At 44.9% G+C, this 15,991-nt stretch overlaps 1 protein-coding gene across 1 annotated transcript in view; it reads right to left on the reverse strand.

Annotated features, from left to right (window-relative positions):
- The window catches only part of LOC121571484 (ephrin type-A receptor 7-like), a 160,592-nt gene that overhangs the window by 112,132 nt on the left and 32,469 nt on the right, over window positions 1-15,991 (reverse strand). Inside the window, exons 2-3 of the mRNA XM_041882969.2 lie at window positions 5,372-5,436; window positions 627-1,299 (exon numbers count right to left, since the gene is read on the reverse strand). Of these exons, the coding sequence (XP_041738903.2) occupies window positions 627-1,299; window positions 5,372-5,436 (738 nt within the window). The remainder of the gene's footprint in view (window positions 1-626; window positions 1,300-5,371; window positions 5,437-15,991) is intronic.

A 15,991-nucleotide genomic window follows, 5' to 3' on the forward strand; every position in this document is an offset into this window, starting at 1 on the left:
CTCTCTCTCTCGCTCTCTCAGTCTCTCTCTCTCGCTCTCTCAGTCTCTCTCTCTCAGTCTCTCTCTCTCGCTCTCTCAGTCTCTCTCTCTCTGGACTATTTGCACAAAGACACAAGATGGGCTATGACCATCTGAGCCACTGGCTGTGAGGATGAGCCAGCATGTCTACTCCTGCGTCAGAGCACTCAGTTGGCCGTAAACTGCCCACGTGCCACATCCTCAACAAAGCAATTTACTACAGTCATCAATATTACAAATGCCGTCTTGTTGAATACAATGACTATCTGAGGACAGTACAGTACATGACTCATCCTATTCATAACATCGTTTCACCCACTTCCCTTCACAATGTAAGAATGTTGTCTGCACTCAAACATGAAATATCTCAAAACAGCCAGACAGAACTGCTTGAGGTCAAAAACTGAATATTTCTACCCAGTGATTACTTTAAAAAATATATATACAATATTTGTACCTTTATTTAACTAGACAAGAACAAAGTCCCCTGCCCCTCATTTGTTTCCACCCTCCCCTTCCTCCATCCTTCACTCTTTTCTTCTCTTGTTCCCTCACACCCTTTACATAAATCCCTCCCTCCCTCCCTCCCTCCCTCTTTTCTTTCTTACCTTCACAGCTGCTGTGGCCCTCCTCGTAACCCGCTGAACAGCTGCACTTCCCGATGGGCACCAGCCACTCCCCCTCGGCGCTGCAGTGCATCCTGGGAGGGCTGTCCATGTCCACCTCGGAATTGTTGACGCAGGCTCCCCTGACTTCCACCAGTGTAGCAAACGCCGCCTCGGCAACTGTATCGGAAAATACAGCCAGGTTCTGGACCGTGGCCAGGCAGCGCTTGTAGTACACCCGCACCGCCACCAGGGCCACGCACGCCCCCACGTCCTGGAACGCCAAGTGGAAACCTTTCCGGTTCAGGTGTCCGATCTCCCGCACCTCCGTGTTGAGCTTCATCTTCCTCTCTCCCAGGTCGCCCTGCGTGAAGCTCTCGTCGGCCGCGATGGTGTCGATCTTGGTGTACCGGTCCTCGCGGGTCACACGGCCCAGGTCTTTGTCCGACTCGATGTAGAGCAGGTTGAAGGTCTCTTTGCAGGTGCCCGCCACGCCCGGGATGCTGTTGCAGTCACGCAGCGTGAACTGCAGCTCCACGAAGATGCGCTGGCCGCCGCGGCGCGCCACCCAACCCGTCTGCAGCCAGTTGTTCTGCAGCGCTGGCTCCATCACGTTACACACTTGGTAGGTCCTGATGGGCTTGTACTTCTCATCCACGCCACTGATCTCCTCCCACTGGAGAGAAGGTGAGGAAAGGGAGAGGTACGAGAGAGGAAAAGAGAAAGGAACAGAGATATTTAGAGAGGGAGAGAGAGATGAAGGGAGGAAGAAAGAGAAAGAGAGAGAGAGAGTAATGGATAGTGGGTGTGACAGAGATATATTGGAATAGGAAATAGGGAGAGACAAACATGGGAGTTGGTGAGGGTCAACTGAATGACATAATGCAGACATAGGGGAAATGTAAATATGTGTGGGTTTGTGTCTGCAGAGACTGGTACTAGGGTTCTATACTAGTGAAGGAAGAGAAGAGGTAAATGAGCCTCAGAGTGTGTGTGTGTGTGTGTGTGTGTGTGTGTGTGTGTGTGTGTGTGTGCCTCCATCTCCCCACAACAGAGAGACAAACTACAGCGGCGGTCCTCCACAGAGAGTATAGAGCTGTAAGCAGCTCACAGCTGCCCACTGACACTATGGGGAGGGAAAATGCAAATGGATGCCACGTCCAGAATTAACAGGGTAAATAAAGAACAGATTGCGGGGAGACGTGCCCACATGGCCGTCATCATTTTGGACTGCAGGTAAAATTGACTTACCATTCGTGCTGAATGAGCAATGCTGCAGCTCTGCTAAATACCCTAGTGGGACTGCATTAGCTAGCCAAACAACTGAACATGTTGAAATCTATTATCGAAAATGTAATTCTGTATTGTTTAATTGACATCAAAAGGGCCAGGAGATTTTCCTGGTTAGGTCACATGGTCAGAAAAAATCCTGTCTATAGCCATTCATCCTAACTAGGGGCGAGGGCCTATATTCATAAAGCCTCTCAAGCATAGGAATGCTGATCTAGGATCAGTTTAGATTTTAAAATCAAAATGAATAAGAGGGGAGATGCTTTGTGAACATGGACCTGTGCTGAAGCGCTAGGCTCCTCGCACCATGCATGCCTCACGCCATTTTGGGCACATTCATTGTTTCATTGCGTGCATAGGAATACGTAGCCTGTAGGAAAAATATGTGAGTGGTGATGAAATATTAAGTCTGACATTCACATTTACTAATGTCAGGACTGATACGGAGATTGCCTTTTACATTGAAGAACCAGTTGAAGAACCAGTTTATCGGTTATAATTGCCAATTTGGTAATGGTATGGCCCTGGGTGCTGCTAAGTCTATGTGGTGACACAGACTCAACATGATTTAGATATGCTTTAATTCTAAAAAGGTAGCTGGCTTCAGTGGAGCTGTATACATCCACTGGATAAATGTAGCTTTCTAGCTTTGACTTATGGTCAACTTGTGGTCCTCTGTAGCTCAGTTGGTAGAGCATGGCGCTTGCAACGCCAGGATAGTGGGGTTGATTCCCGGGACCACCCATACGTAAAATGCATGCACGCATGACTGTGAATCTTCTAAAATCGCATACATTATATGAATATATTGTGCTTATAGCAGCAACATTGGACTGGGTAGTTTATCTAAGCCTACGTCTTGTGGTTTGGTGACAGACAAGTACGAAAGACTGCTGCACTGCAATGACTTCATTCTCTCAACCAGCTTCATGAGGTAGTTACCTGGAATGCATTTCAATTAACAGGTGTGCCTTCTTAAAAGTTAATTTGTGGAATTTCTTTCCTTCTTAATGTGTTTGAGCCAATCAGTTGTGTTGTGACAAGGTAGGGGTTGTATACAGAAGATAGACCTATTTGGTAAAAGACCAAGTCCATATTATGCCAAGAACAGCTCAAATAAGCAAAGAGAAACGACAGTCCATCATTACTTTAAGACATGAAGGTCAGTCAATCTGGAAAATGTCAAGAACTTTGAAAGTTTCTTCAAATGCAGTCGCAAAAACCATTAAGCGCTATGATGAAACTGGCTCTCAAAATGTATGCTTCATCCTCAGCAGTCTGGGCAAAGTATATGAACTGGACAAGTCCATTCATCTCCGCTTCAGAACTTAGCATGTGGTCTCTTACAAGCCCCATCGATTCATAAAGAGCATAATAAATCATCCACAGTCTTGTATTTTAGTGACAAAACGTATGAGTGGAAGATAAATGATAACCAGTGACTTCAAAAACCACTTCATCTTCAGTGCTTCTTAAAAACGTTCTGCCACTGGCTATTATTTATCTTCCAATCATAACTTAGCGTGTGGTTTTTACAAGCCAAATTGATAGCGGAAGGTACAATTTATGTAGCTGTGTGGGTCTGGCGGTGGGTGCAGTGACGTACTTTCCAGGATTAGGCCATTGATTAGTGTGTAGTGATGAGCTCTGTTCTGTTTTGTTCAGGGAGGGACAGAGAGAGGCACAATGAATGGATGGGGAGGGAGGAGGAGCGGAGAGGGGCAGAGAGGTGGGCCAGCTGTCCACTAACAGTTAATTTGGGCAGCGTGCTCCCTGGAACTATGCCCACTGAGAGGAGGGGACCTGCTCTCAGTTAGAAGCAAGCTGGACTACCCCATGGCACAAAGGGAGTAGATGTACACTGACACACACACACACACCTATTCAGATATGCATGGACACGTACATTTAAACACACACTCGCACTCACAGAAATACACACATAAACATTTACAGTACAGGTCAAAAGTTTGGACAGACCTACTCATTCAAGGGTTTTTCTTTATTTTTACTATTTTCTACATTGTAGAATAATAGTGAAGACATCAAAACTATGAAATAACACATATCGAGTCATGTAGTAACCACGCTTTGCCTTGATGACAGTTTTGTACACTCTTGGCATTCTCTCAACCAGCTTCATGAGGTAGTTACCTGGAATGCATTTCAATTAACAGGTGTGCCTTCTTAAAAGTTAATTTGTGGAATTTCTTTCCTTCTTAATGTGTTTGAGCCAATCAGTTGTGTTGTGACAAGGTAGGGGTTGTATACAGAAGATAGCTCTTTTTGGTAAAAGACCAAGTCCATATTATGGCAAGAACAGCTCAAATAAGCAAAGAGAAACGACAGTCCATCATTACTTTAAGACATGAAGGTCAGTCAATCTGGAAAATTTCAAGAACTTTGAAAGTTTCTTCAAGTGCAGTCGCAAAAACCATTAAGCGCTATGATGAAACTGGCTCTCATGAGGACCGCCACAGGAAAGGAAGACCCAGAGTTACCTCTGCTGCATAGGATAAGTTCATTAGAGTTACCAGCCTCAGAAATTGCAGCCCAAATAAATGCTTCACAGAGTTCAAGTAACAGACACATCTCAACATCATCTTTTCAGAGTAGACTACGTGAATCAGGCCTTCATGGTCGAATTGCTGCAAAGAAACCACTACTAAAGGACACCAATAAGAAGAAGAGACTTGCTTGTGCCAAGAAACACTAGCAATGGACATTAGACCGGTGGAAATTTGTCCTTTGGTCTGGAGTCCAAATTTGAGATTTTTGGTTCCGACTGCCGTGTCTTTGTGAGATGTGGTGTGGATGAACGGATGATCTCAGCATGTGTGGTTCCCACCGTGAAGCATGGAGGAAGGGGTGTGATGGTGCTTTTCTGGTGACACTGTCAGTGATTTATTTAGAATTCAAGGCACACTTAACCAGTATGGCTACCACAGCATTCTGTAGCGATTCGCCATCCCATCTGGTTTGCGCTTAGTGGGACTATCATTTCTTTTTCAACAGGACAATGACCCAACACACCTCCAGGCTGTGTAAGGGCTATTTGACCAAGAAGGAGAGTGATGGAGTGCCGCATCAGATGACCTGGCCTCCACAATCACCTGACCTCAACCCAATTGAGATGGTTTGGGATGAGCTGGACCGCAGAGTGAAGGAAAAGCAGCCAACAAGTGCTCAGCATATGTGGGAACTCCTTCAAGACTGTTGGAAAAGCATTCCAGGTGTAGCTGGTTGAGAGAATGCCAAGAGTGTGCAAAGCTGTCATCAAGGCAAAGGGTGGCTACTTTGAAGAATCTAAAATATATTTTGATTTGTTTAACACTTTTTTGGTTACTACATGATGTAGAAAATAGTAAAAATAAAGAAAAACCCTTGAAAGAGTAGGTGTGTCCAAACTTTTGACTGGTACTGTATATTCAAAGTATACAACAGACTGGTACACTCACTCCATTGGAGGGGTACGACGTCCAACCGAGCTCTGCCTGAGTTTCTTTAGAGTTCAGCAGGACCACTGAAAGAGAAAGAGTGGAAAAGAGACAGAGAAAGAGGGAAAAGTAAGAGGGAGAATAGCATTAGTTCAGTTGAAAAATAGTACTCAAATTACATGTTGTCAGTCTGCATCAAACACCACTCGTCATCTCATAGTCTCATTTCATTAGACATTTTAGTCAGTAAGCAGACGCTCTTATGCAGAATGACTTACAGATGAATTCCTATTTAGATAGTTCAGTGACACAACCACATCACAGTCAGTGTGCCCTTGAGCAAGGCACTGTTATTTAAAAAAATAATTTTACTCCCTTTTTCTCCCCAATTTCGTGGTGTCCAAATTGGTGCACAGCCCCATGGGTCTCCCGCTCGCGGTCGGCTGCGACAGAGCCTGGACTCGAACCAGGATCTCTAGTGGCACAGCTAGCACTGCGATGCAGTGCCTTAGACCACTGCTTGAGCAAGGCACTTAACCCCAATTTGCTCCAGGGGCGCCGTACTACTATGGCTGACCCTGTAAAATGACACATATCACTGCCCCTATCCGGTGTATGTGAAAATAAAGTATTTATTTTCTAAATGTTTCCTCAATAAAGTAGTTCAGCTTAGTCACTAGTCTCGATTACGCGTATTATAATCACCAGTGGATATTATAGAGCATTTTAAAAAATCCAGACTTCTTACAAAGACAGAGGCTGCCCAGTGCCCACCATCTCTCCATGAAATAAGGAGGAGGGCAATAGCCACTGTAGTTGAGATTTACTCTTGGACATAACTATTAGAACATAGAGGAAAATGAGGTGATGACATACTTGAATAGCTGCACTTAAAGTAATGACACCCCACATAAAATTTAGGGATTTGGCTATTTCCAAGTGATAAAAATATATTTTCATAAGTGCATTGATAGCATCTGTTCAGGAATTAAGCTTGTCGGAAAACATGTTTTTATCCTGTAACTTTAAACTGCAGCAGCTACTAGAAAACAAGCCAGGGCATTTAGGACACAAAGGATATTCAGTCCAGACTCCTTTCAGCACCATCGACAGCAAACAGCTAGAGCCATAGTTCAGCACACTAGAGCAACACCGCCACTGCTGCTACTACTGCAGCTTCAGGACCTTGGACAGCACCTTCTCAGCCATGACAACTGTACATACAGCATAACTGCTTTTCAGGACCTTGGACAGCCCTCCAGTATCCATCCAACATTTAGGCAGCCTGACTATGGCAACTTCAGTTTCTGTCTGATTCTACAGAACCTTGCACAGTGCATCTAATATTAATACCGGATGACACATAGCAACCATAGCAAGTCTGTTCACTGATACTTAAGAATCTTGGACAGCAGCGCTTCCATAAAAACCCACTGATATTTAGCAACCTTTGACGGGGGTGCTTGCATAATGTGCCATGTCAGCACCATGGACAGTGCTCCGAAAATTTTCCTGGACCATGCATCCTTGGAGAGTACTCTTTTCCAAACTGGTATTGTTCTCCCCTTTACACCCTGGGCCTGGCTCTGTGTATCATTGATAACACACAGCATTTTAGAGCGGTATTAGAGAAGAGAAAAAGGGAGAGCATGAGAGAGAGAGAGAGAGAGAGAGAGAGAGAGAGAGAGAGAGAGAGAGAGAGAGAGAGAGAGAGAGAGAGAGAGAGAGAGAGAGAGAGAGAGAGAGAGAACGAGTAAAGGGATCAGAATGACAGTTGCCAGAGAAAACGAGAGCGTGTGAGGGAAAGCAACTAAATAAACGAGGCAAAGGGATCTGAAAGCCCCAGTCAGTCAGTATGCGTATGGAAAGTCAGTGTTCTGATCACACAATGACTAATAGGAATAATCACTCCCTAGTTAGACGCGCTAACTGGCCTTTGAGAGAGAGACTAATGAAATGGCTGTGACCAATATCAACTGCTAAACACAGATTTCCAGGGGATCATTTTATAAATAATTGTCTATAACTTAGTTTCTGACAATGTGGATATCAGAGTCAAGCCATGAATCTTAAGTTTGTGGTTTCGATTCAGTTTCAATGGGGCTGGCTAGTGTCCTTCAAAGAGGATATGATTAAAGTGAACAGTGTATCAGTCAACGCAGACCGCTATGATAGGAGAATACATTACACAACGTCAGTTAACCTGTACAAAGTCATTTGATCAGAAGATTTGACAGGTAGTATAAAACCATCTTTTGAAACAGTGAAAAATACTGCTATTCTCGCTTTGATGGCAATTTTACTAAGCAGCAAAGCAAGGAACATACAGTTGTTAGCCTTTTATTCTATGCTGTTAATTTCAAAGAGGGCACTGACGTCTATGACTTCAAGGAAGTCCTTTGATGAAGTCCTATATTTCTCAGGTACAGAGCGGAGTGGAATTGTCCTTTCCTCCAGCAGTAGCAGTGACGAGCCAGGCAGCCCTGGCATTCAACAGAAGGGCATTTAGTGCTAAACACACAAATGAACTGGAGAGAGTCCTTGTTCCATCTCACCAGTAAATGCCTCTCTCACTCTTCATCCTGAAAGGCACTTGTGCCTCGTTTTATCATTTGCGATTAAACAGAGTTATTCGGCCTTGCTGACACTGAAGTCATATCCCTACATTGCTAACTAGTGAAGACAAAGGGATGGAACAAGGGAAGAGAGACAGCTGTATGGAAGGATTATACTAATAGGTCACTGTTCAATGAATAGACTGAAGGCACATTTTCTCCAACAATGGTTCCTAGAGCATGCGGGGGCAGTCCTGTTAGCATGGCAGTATGAGCGTGTGTAAAAGGGTGAACTTGTTTCATTGTGTTGCCATTAACTTAGCGATAGTGTGTTTGTGCGTGTGTGTGTCTGTTGCTCGCCTTTCAAATACATTTCTATACAGTGGTGAGAGCCACAGACTGAAGAGTGTACGACAGCGTGTTTTATATGAAAGGAGTGAGAAGAGCAGCAACCAAGCAGACAGTAAGCTGGTGCCAGTGCTAATCTCCTTACACACACACATAATTCCCTTCCTGAGTCCCAGTGAAAGGGAGACTTATGAAATGAGCCCCATAAAGTTCAATAGAGAGGATTATCCACATGTTGTTCCAGTGTCCTCCCTGCAACCCCCAAGAAATGTATCAGGCTGCATTCACACCAGCAGGCCTGAGGCTCAGAGAGAGAGGAGACTGGGATAGGCAGGCCACTGACCCAGGGGGAGAGCTATTGTCCACATATCATCCCTCTAATAGGACAACACTAAGAGGGAGAGGGAGTGAGCGGGATAGATATACACTGAACAAAAATATAAATGCAACATGTAAAGTGTTAGTCCCGTGTTTCATGAGCTGAAATAAAAGATCCCAGAAATATTCCATACGCACAAAAAACGTATTTCTCTCAATTTTTGTGCGCAAATTGGTTTACATCCCTGTTAGTGAGCATTTTTCCTTTGCCAAGATAATCAATCCAGTTGACAGGTGTGGTATATCAAGCAGCTGATTAAACAGCATAGTCATTACACAGGTGCACCTTGTGCTGGGGACAATAAAAGGCCACTGTAAAATGTGCAGTTTTGTCACACAACACAAAGCCACAGATGTCTCAAGTATTTAGAGAATTTGGCAGTACGTTCAACCGGCTTCACAACCGCAGAACACGTGTAACCACGCCAGCCCAGGACCTCCACATCCGGCTTCTTCACCTGCGGGATCATCTGAGACCAGCCACCCGGACAGCTGATGAAACTGTGGGTTTGCACAACCAAAGAATTTCTGAACAAACTGTCATAAACCGTCTCAGGGAAGCTCATCTGAGTGCTTGTCGTCCTCACCAGGGTCTTGACCTGACTGTAGTTTGGCGTCATAATCAACTTCAGTGGGCAAATGCTCACCTTCGATGGCCACTGGCACGCTGGAGAAGTGTGCTCTTCACAGATTCATTCTGGTTTCAACTGTAACGGGCAGATGGCAGACAGCGTGTATGGAGTTGTATGGGCAAGCGGTTTGCTGATGTCAGCGTTGTGAACAGAGTCTCCTATGGTGGCAGTGGGGTTATGGTATGGGCAGCCAAAGGTACGGACAACGAACACAATTTAATTTTATCGATGGCAATTTGAAAGCACAGAGATACTGTGACGAGATCCTGAGGCCATTGTCATGTCATTCATCCGCCGCCATCGCCTCATGTTTCAGCATGATAATGTAGGGCCCCATGTCGCAAGGATCTGTACACAATTCCTGGAAGCTGACATTGTCCCAGTTCTTCCATGGCCTGCATGTTGAGCATGTTTGGGATCTGGATCGACGTGTAACAGCGTGTTCCAGTTCCCGCCAATATCCAGCTGTATGAGGCAAATGGTGGTCCCACCAGAAACTGATACTGACTGGTTTTCTGATACATGCCCCTACCTTTAAAAAAAAAGTATCTGTGACTAACATATGCATATCTGCATTCCCAGTCATGTGAAATCCATAGATTAGGCCTAATGAATTTACTTCAATTGACTGATTTCCTTATATGAACTGTAACTCAGTAAAATCTTTGAAATTGTTGCATGTTCATATTTTTGTTCAGTGTACAAACACACACAGAGCGCAAACAAAAACGGATGAGTGTAAAATACACACAGGAGACACACACAAAATAATTCCACTCCCCGAGTCCCAGTGAAAGGGCAAAAAAGTTATTCAGCACCTTAAGTCCAAAAAGTGTAAAAATGCCTAAGCTGCAATGTGTTACTTTTTGGGCGACCTGACTAAATTCACAGAAATGTGAGTTCTATATCTATATTCTCATTGAAAGCAAGTCTAAGAAGCGGTAGATCTGTTCTATGCGCTGTATTTCTATGCTTCCTGTGCTTAAGTTTAGTTTTTGCTTATTTTCCTTTTGGTTTTGTACATCAGCTTCAAAACAGCTGAAAATACAATATTCTTGGTTATGGAAACTATATTTCACAGCGGTTTAGATGGTACAATGATTCTCTACACCAGTGGTCACCAACCTTTTCTGAGTCAAGATCACTTTCTGAGTCAAAATGTAAGCTGAGATCTACCGCTCAGATAAAAAAAAAACATGACTTAAAAAACCTAAGCATATGCAACATTAACCAATTAAAAACAGGACTGTAGCAATGAGGTTTGTGCAGTAAGCTATAGACCCAATACATTATCACTGCATATTTGCTATGCTTGAATTGCCCTGCCAATGTTGTTCTTCTCAGATAATTTTTTTATTATATTAAAAACATTTAGGTATATGATCACACTGGTAATATATAATTTGTTGTATTACTTGTGAGGCACAGCTAAGTCAGCATAATATACACAGTACCAGTCAAAAGTTTGGACACACCTACTCATTCAAGGGTTTTTCTTCATTTTTACTATTTTCTACATTGTAGAATAATAGTGAAGACATCAAAACTATGAATTAACGCATATGGAATCATGTAGTAACCAAAAAAGTGTTAAACAAATCAAAATATATTTTATATTTGCGATTCTTCAAAGTAGCCACCCTTTGCCTTGATGACAGCTTTGCACACTCTTGGCATTCTCTCAACAAGCTCAGGTAGTCACCTGGAATGCATTTCAATTAACAGGTGTGCCTTCTTAAAAGTTAATTTGTGGAATTTCTTTCCTTCTTAATGTGTTTGAGGGGGGGGAGAAGATAGCCCTATTTGGTAAAAGACCAAGTCCAAATAAGCAGCTCAAATAAGCTAAGAGAAACGACAGTCCATCATTACTTTAAGACATGAAGGTCAGTCAATCCGGAAAATTTCAAGAACTTTTAAAGTTTCTTCAAGTGCAGTCGCAAAAACCATCAAGCGCTATGATGAAACTGGCTCTCATGAGGACCGCCACAGGAATGGAAGACCCAGAGCTACCTCTACTGCAGAGGATAAGTTCATTGGAGTTACCAGCCTCAGAAATCGGCAATTAACTGCACCTCAGATTGCAGCCCAACTAAATGCTTCAGAGTTCAAGTAACAGACACATCTCAACATCAACTGTTCAGAGGAGACTGCGTGAATCAGGCCTTCATGGTCGAATTGCTGCAAAGAAACCACTACTAAAGGACACCAATAATAAGAAGAGACTTGCTTGGGCCAAGAAACACGAGCAATGGACATTAGTGGAAATCTGTCCTTTGGTCTGATGAGTCCAAATTTGAGATTTTTGGTTCCAACCGCCGTGTCTTTGAGAGACGCAGAGTAGCTGAACGGATGATCTCCGCATGTGTGGCTCCCACGGGTGAAGCATGGAGAAGGAGGTGTGATGGTGCTTTGCTGGTGACACTGTCTGTTGTTTATTTAGAATTCAAGGCACACTTAACCAGCATGGCTACCACAGCATTCTGTTAGAATGACAATGACTCCAGGCTGTGTAAGGGCTATTTGAGTGATGGAGTGCCGCATCAGATGACCTGGTCTCCTTAATCACCCGACCTCAACCCAATTGAGATGGTTTGGGATGAGTTGGACTGTATAGTGAAGTAAAAGCAGCCAACAAGTGCACAGCATATGTGGGAACTCCTTCAAGTCTGTTGGAAAAGCATTCCAGGTGACTACCTCACGAAGCTGGTTGAGAGAATGCCAAGAGTGTGCAAAGCTGTCATCAAGGCAAAGGGTGGCTACTTTGAAGAATCTAAAATATATTTTTTATTTAACACTTTTTTGGTTCCTACATGATTCCATATATGTTATTTCCTAGTTTTGATGTCTTTACTATTATTCTACAATGTAAAAAATTTAAAAAATAAAGAAAAACCCTTGAATGAGTAGGTGTGTCCAAACTGTTGACTGACATATATATATTTTTTTGGGACTGAAGGCCTGCATCTGATGATCAGTCTGAGGGGAAGGACGGAGCAGCGGTGAGGCTGCCTCTCTCCCGAGTCACCGTCCCTCCGCTGAGTAAAGGGGACAGTCTTCCAGCTGAATGCGAAACTCAAGTCGCACTGCATTATTTCTGCCTCATCCACCAATTCATGTTGTTACTCCTATGACCAGAGAAAGTGAAATATTCCTCGATATTAGACACAAGCAGCTAATAATAACAACGCAAGCTTATCGGAACACTGCTATACTCATTCATTGCAGCTGCAGTGCTGGTGGCTTATAAAACTTATATGGCTTATACAAGGTGTTGAACAAAGTGTTGACAGTGCTGAATAACTACTTAAACACAAAAACAGCAGCTCTTTGCTGTATTAGTTGAGTCTCTAGTCATGGTTTTAAAAGTTTTGTAATCTCACAGTATGAACTTTGCTGTGCGTTCGAGGCTTCTTTTTCAGTCTATGGCTCGAGCTATCTGATTGTCCAGCGGTAGGGTTGTAGGTGCCCTTGATTTGCTCTCTGGGCCTGCCGGGTAGCTGGAGTTCTACCTTCAGACACATGAAATGGTTCAAAATAGGAACATTTTGTCCTCCCGGCGCTAGGATCAAGTGCACCTACCACCAAAAGTGCGAAACGAATGGAATGCCTTGGAGATCGACCAATCGATCAACCGGTTGGTGACCACTGCTCTACGCTATACTTGTTGTTTTGTCACATAAACTGATATTAGCCTAACTACAGAATCATGAAACTTTCAGCTCCAATAATGGGGTCTAAGGAGCGCTGCCTTTTCTCTCTGACGCGCCTCACACACACACCACAGTGTGTTAACACTAAAATGAGCGCAAGTGCTACATAGTAGGGAGGCTATATACAGGGGGGTACCGGTGCAGAGTCAATGTGCAGGGGCACCGGCTAGTTGAGGTAGTTGAAGTAATATGTACATGTGGGTAGAGTTAAAGTGACTATGCATAAATAATTAACAGAGTAGCAGCAGCGTAAAAAGATGGGGTGGGGGTGCAAATAGTCCGGGTAGCCATGATTAGCTGTTCAGGAGTCTTATGGCTTGGCGGTAGAAGCTGTTGAGAAGCCTTTTGGACCTAGACTTGGCGCTCCGGTACCGCTTGCCGTGCGGTAGCAGAGAGAACAGTCTATGACTAGGGTGGCTGGAGTCTTTGACAATTTTGAGGGCCTTCCTCTGACACCGCCTGGTATAGAGGTCCTGGATGGCAGGATGCTTGGCCCCAGTGATGTACTGGGCCGTACGCACTACCCTCTGTAGTGCCTTGCGGTCGGAGGCCGAGCAGTTGCCATACCAGGCGGTGATGCAACCAGTCAGTATGCTCTCGATGGTGCAGCTGTAGAACTTTTTGAGGATCTGAGGACCCATGCCAAATCTTTTCAGTCTCCTGAGGGGGAATAGGCTTTGTCGTGCTCCCTTCACGACTGTCTTGGTGTGTTTGGACCATGATAGTTTGTTGGTGATGTGGACACCAAGGAACTTGAAGCTCTCAACCTGTTCCTCTACAGCCCCGTCGATGAGAATGGGGGCGTGCTCAATCCTCTTTTTTTCCCCTGTAGTCCACAATCATCTCCTTTGTCTTGGTCACGTTGAGGGAGAGGTTGTTATCCTGGCACCACACAGCCAGGTCTCTGACCTCCTCCCTATAGGCTGTCTCATCGTTGTCGGTGATCAGGCCTACCACTGTTGTGTTGTCGGCAAACTTAATGATGGTGTTGGAGTCGTGCCTGGCCATGCAGTCATGGGTGAACAGGGAGTACAGGAGGGGACTGAGCACGCACCCCTGAGGGGCCCCCATGTTGAGGATCAGCGTGGCAGATGTGTTGTTACCTACCCTTACCATCTGGGGGCGGCCCGTCAGGAAATCCAGGATCCAGTTGCAGAGGGAGGTGTTTAGTCCCAGGATCCTTAGCTTAGTGAGGAGCTTTGAGGGCACTATGGTGTTGAACGCTGAGCTGTAGTCAATGAATAGCATTCTCATGTCAGCTGAGGACTGGGGGAAAATGCAGCAAATGCCTAAGCGAAAATTGTATCTTTCCCCTTTTTGAAAGACGGATGCTTTTTTTTTTTCATTTGGGAGGGGAATTCTTAAAGGGGAGTAATTGAGTGTCTGGAGGTGATGCAGTCAGAGGAGAGAGGAGGAGAGGGGTGCCAGGTTACATTCCTGGGAGAACCACTAGGAAACGCTGAGGCAGCCTGTCAGGTTCATTATAAACCAGAGCTGTGCCCCTGTGGAGGAGTCCAGTATGATCCCCATCTAAGCTAAACAGAGTTTAAAATGGTGAATAGGTGTACTTTTCCACAGAGTCACCTGAGGCTCAGTCAGTAGGGAAGAGATCTGCGATGTCTCCTGGTGTTGTGTGGTAATGGCCTGGCTTCAGAGGGAGGACAGGACAGGACAGGACAGGGAGCCCCAGAGGGGAGGGAAGCCTCTGGCTCCAGCTCTGGCTCTGTCTAGGTCCTCTGAGGCACTGGATGTGCTTACATAACCGAGAGAGAAAGAAAGAGAGCGAGAGAGAGAGAGAAAGAAAGAGAGCGAGAGAGAGAGAGAGAGAGAGAGAAAGAGGTTGAGACAGAGAGAAAGAGCGAGAGAGAAAGAGCGCGAGGGAGCAGGACTTTGAGTACTGCTGGTGTAATGGCTAGACATGGGAGAAAGAAAGTGCAGAGGCAAAGGTTGACCTATAAAATATTGCATATTTGATGCATCGCATGCGTATGAAGAGATGCATTCTGACACGTCTGCAGTGCAGTGGGCACAGAAGCATACAACCACGTAAAGCCACGGCACATTTGAGCACACACACGTGGGTCGATGCACGGACGCACCCTTATGCAAACAGTTTTTTATTACAAAGAAATAATTACTACCTTTATTTCAGCTATGATGAAATGTGAGTATTTTCCTATCCGACCCCCTACTGTGTGAAAGGATAAGAGATGGTGAAAAGGTTGAATCCCACCCCCCACATACACACCTCTCCCACACACACACACACAATTAGGCTCCTTTGTCACAATGCCAATCGGGATACTTAACCTTTTTGTTCTGGGTGTCCCTTTCAAATGTCATCAACAACGCAGCAGCCTAGCATTGCGGAAGCAGTGGTGCATGTTGGGGCAGCTTTTTCTGTGTGAGAGGACCTGATAACCCTTTCAGATGACTGTTGCATTATTGAGGCTGTATCGCTGTTGTGGTGCCTTCCATTTCCTACAGGCCCAGTCAAGCAAGAAGGATGCATTATTTAACCGGACAGAGGCAGCACGTTACGATGCTATTGGAGGAGGAGAGGTAGCGTAGGCTGGTACCGTCAGACAGAGAGAGAGAGAGAGAGAGAGAGAGAGAGAGAGAGAGAGAGAGAGAGAGAGAGAGAGAGAGAGAGAGAGAGAGAGAGAGAGAGAGAGAGAGAGAGAGAGAGAGAGAGAGAGAGAGAGAGAGAGAGAGAGAGAGAGAGAGAGAGAGAGAGAGAGAGAGAGAGAGAGAGAGAGAGAGAGAGAGAGAGAGAGAGAGAGAGAGACACTCCTACTCTCTCAATCACTTTTTTTCCCTCTCGTTCTCATGCACTCCTTCGCCCCCCTCACTTTTTCCTCCTTTCCCTATACCCCACTCCCTAGCGCTCTATTTTCCCTTTTTCATCTCCCTCCCCCATCTTGCTACCCCCCCCCCGACCAGCCATCCCTCCCTAACTCTTACTCCCCTCCCTCGAACTTTCTCTTCTCTCTTATTAATGAGGAGTAGAGAGAGGGC

The sequence above is a fragment of the Coregonus clupeaformis genome, chromosome 8, assembly GCF_020615455.1.
Source record: "Coregonus clupeaformis isolate EN_2021a chromosome 8, ASM2061545v1, whole genome shotgun sequence".
Classification (NCBI taxonomy): domain Eukaryota; kingdom Metazoa; phylum Chordata; class Actinopteri; order Salmoniformes; family Salmonidae; genus Coregonus; species Coregonus clupeaformis.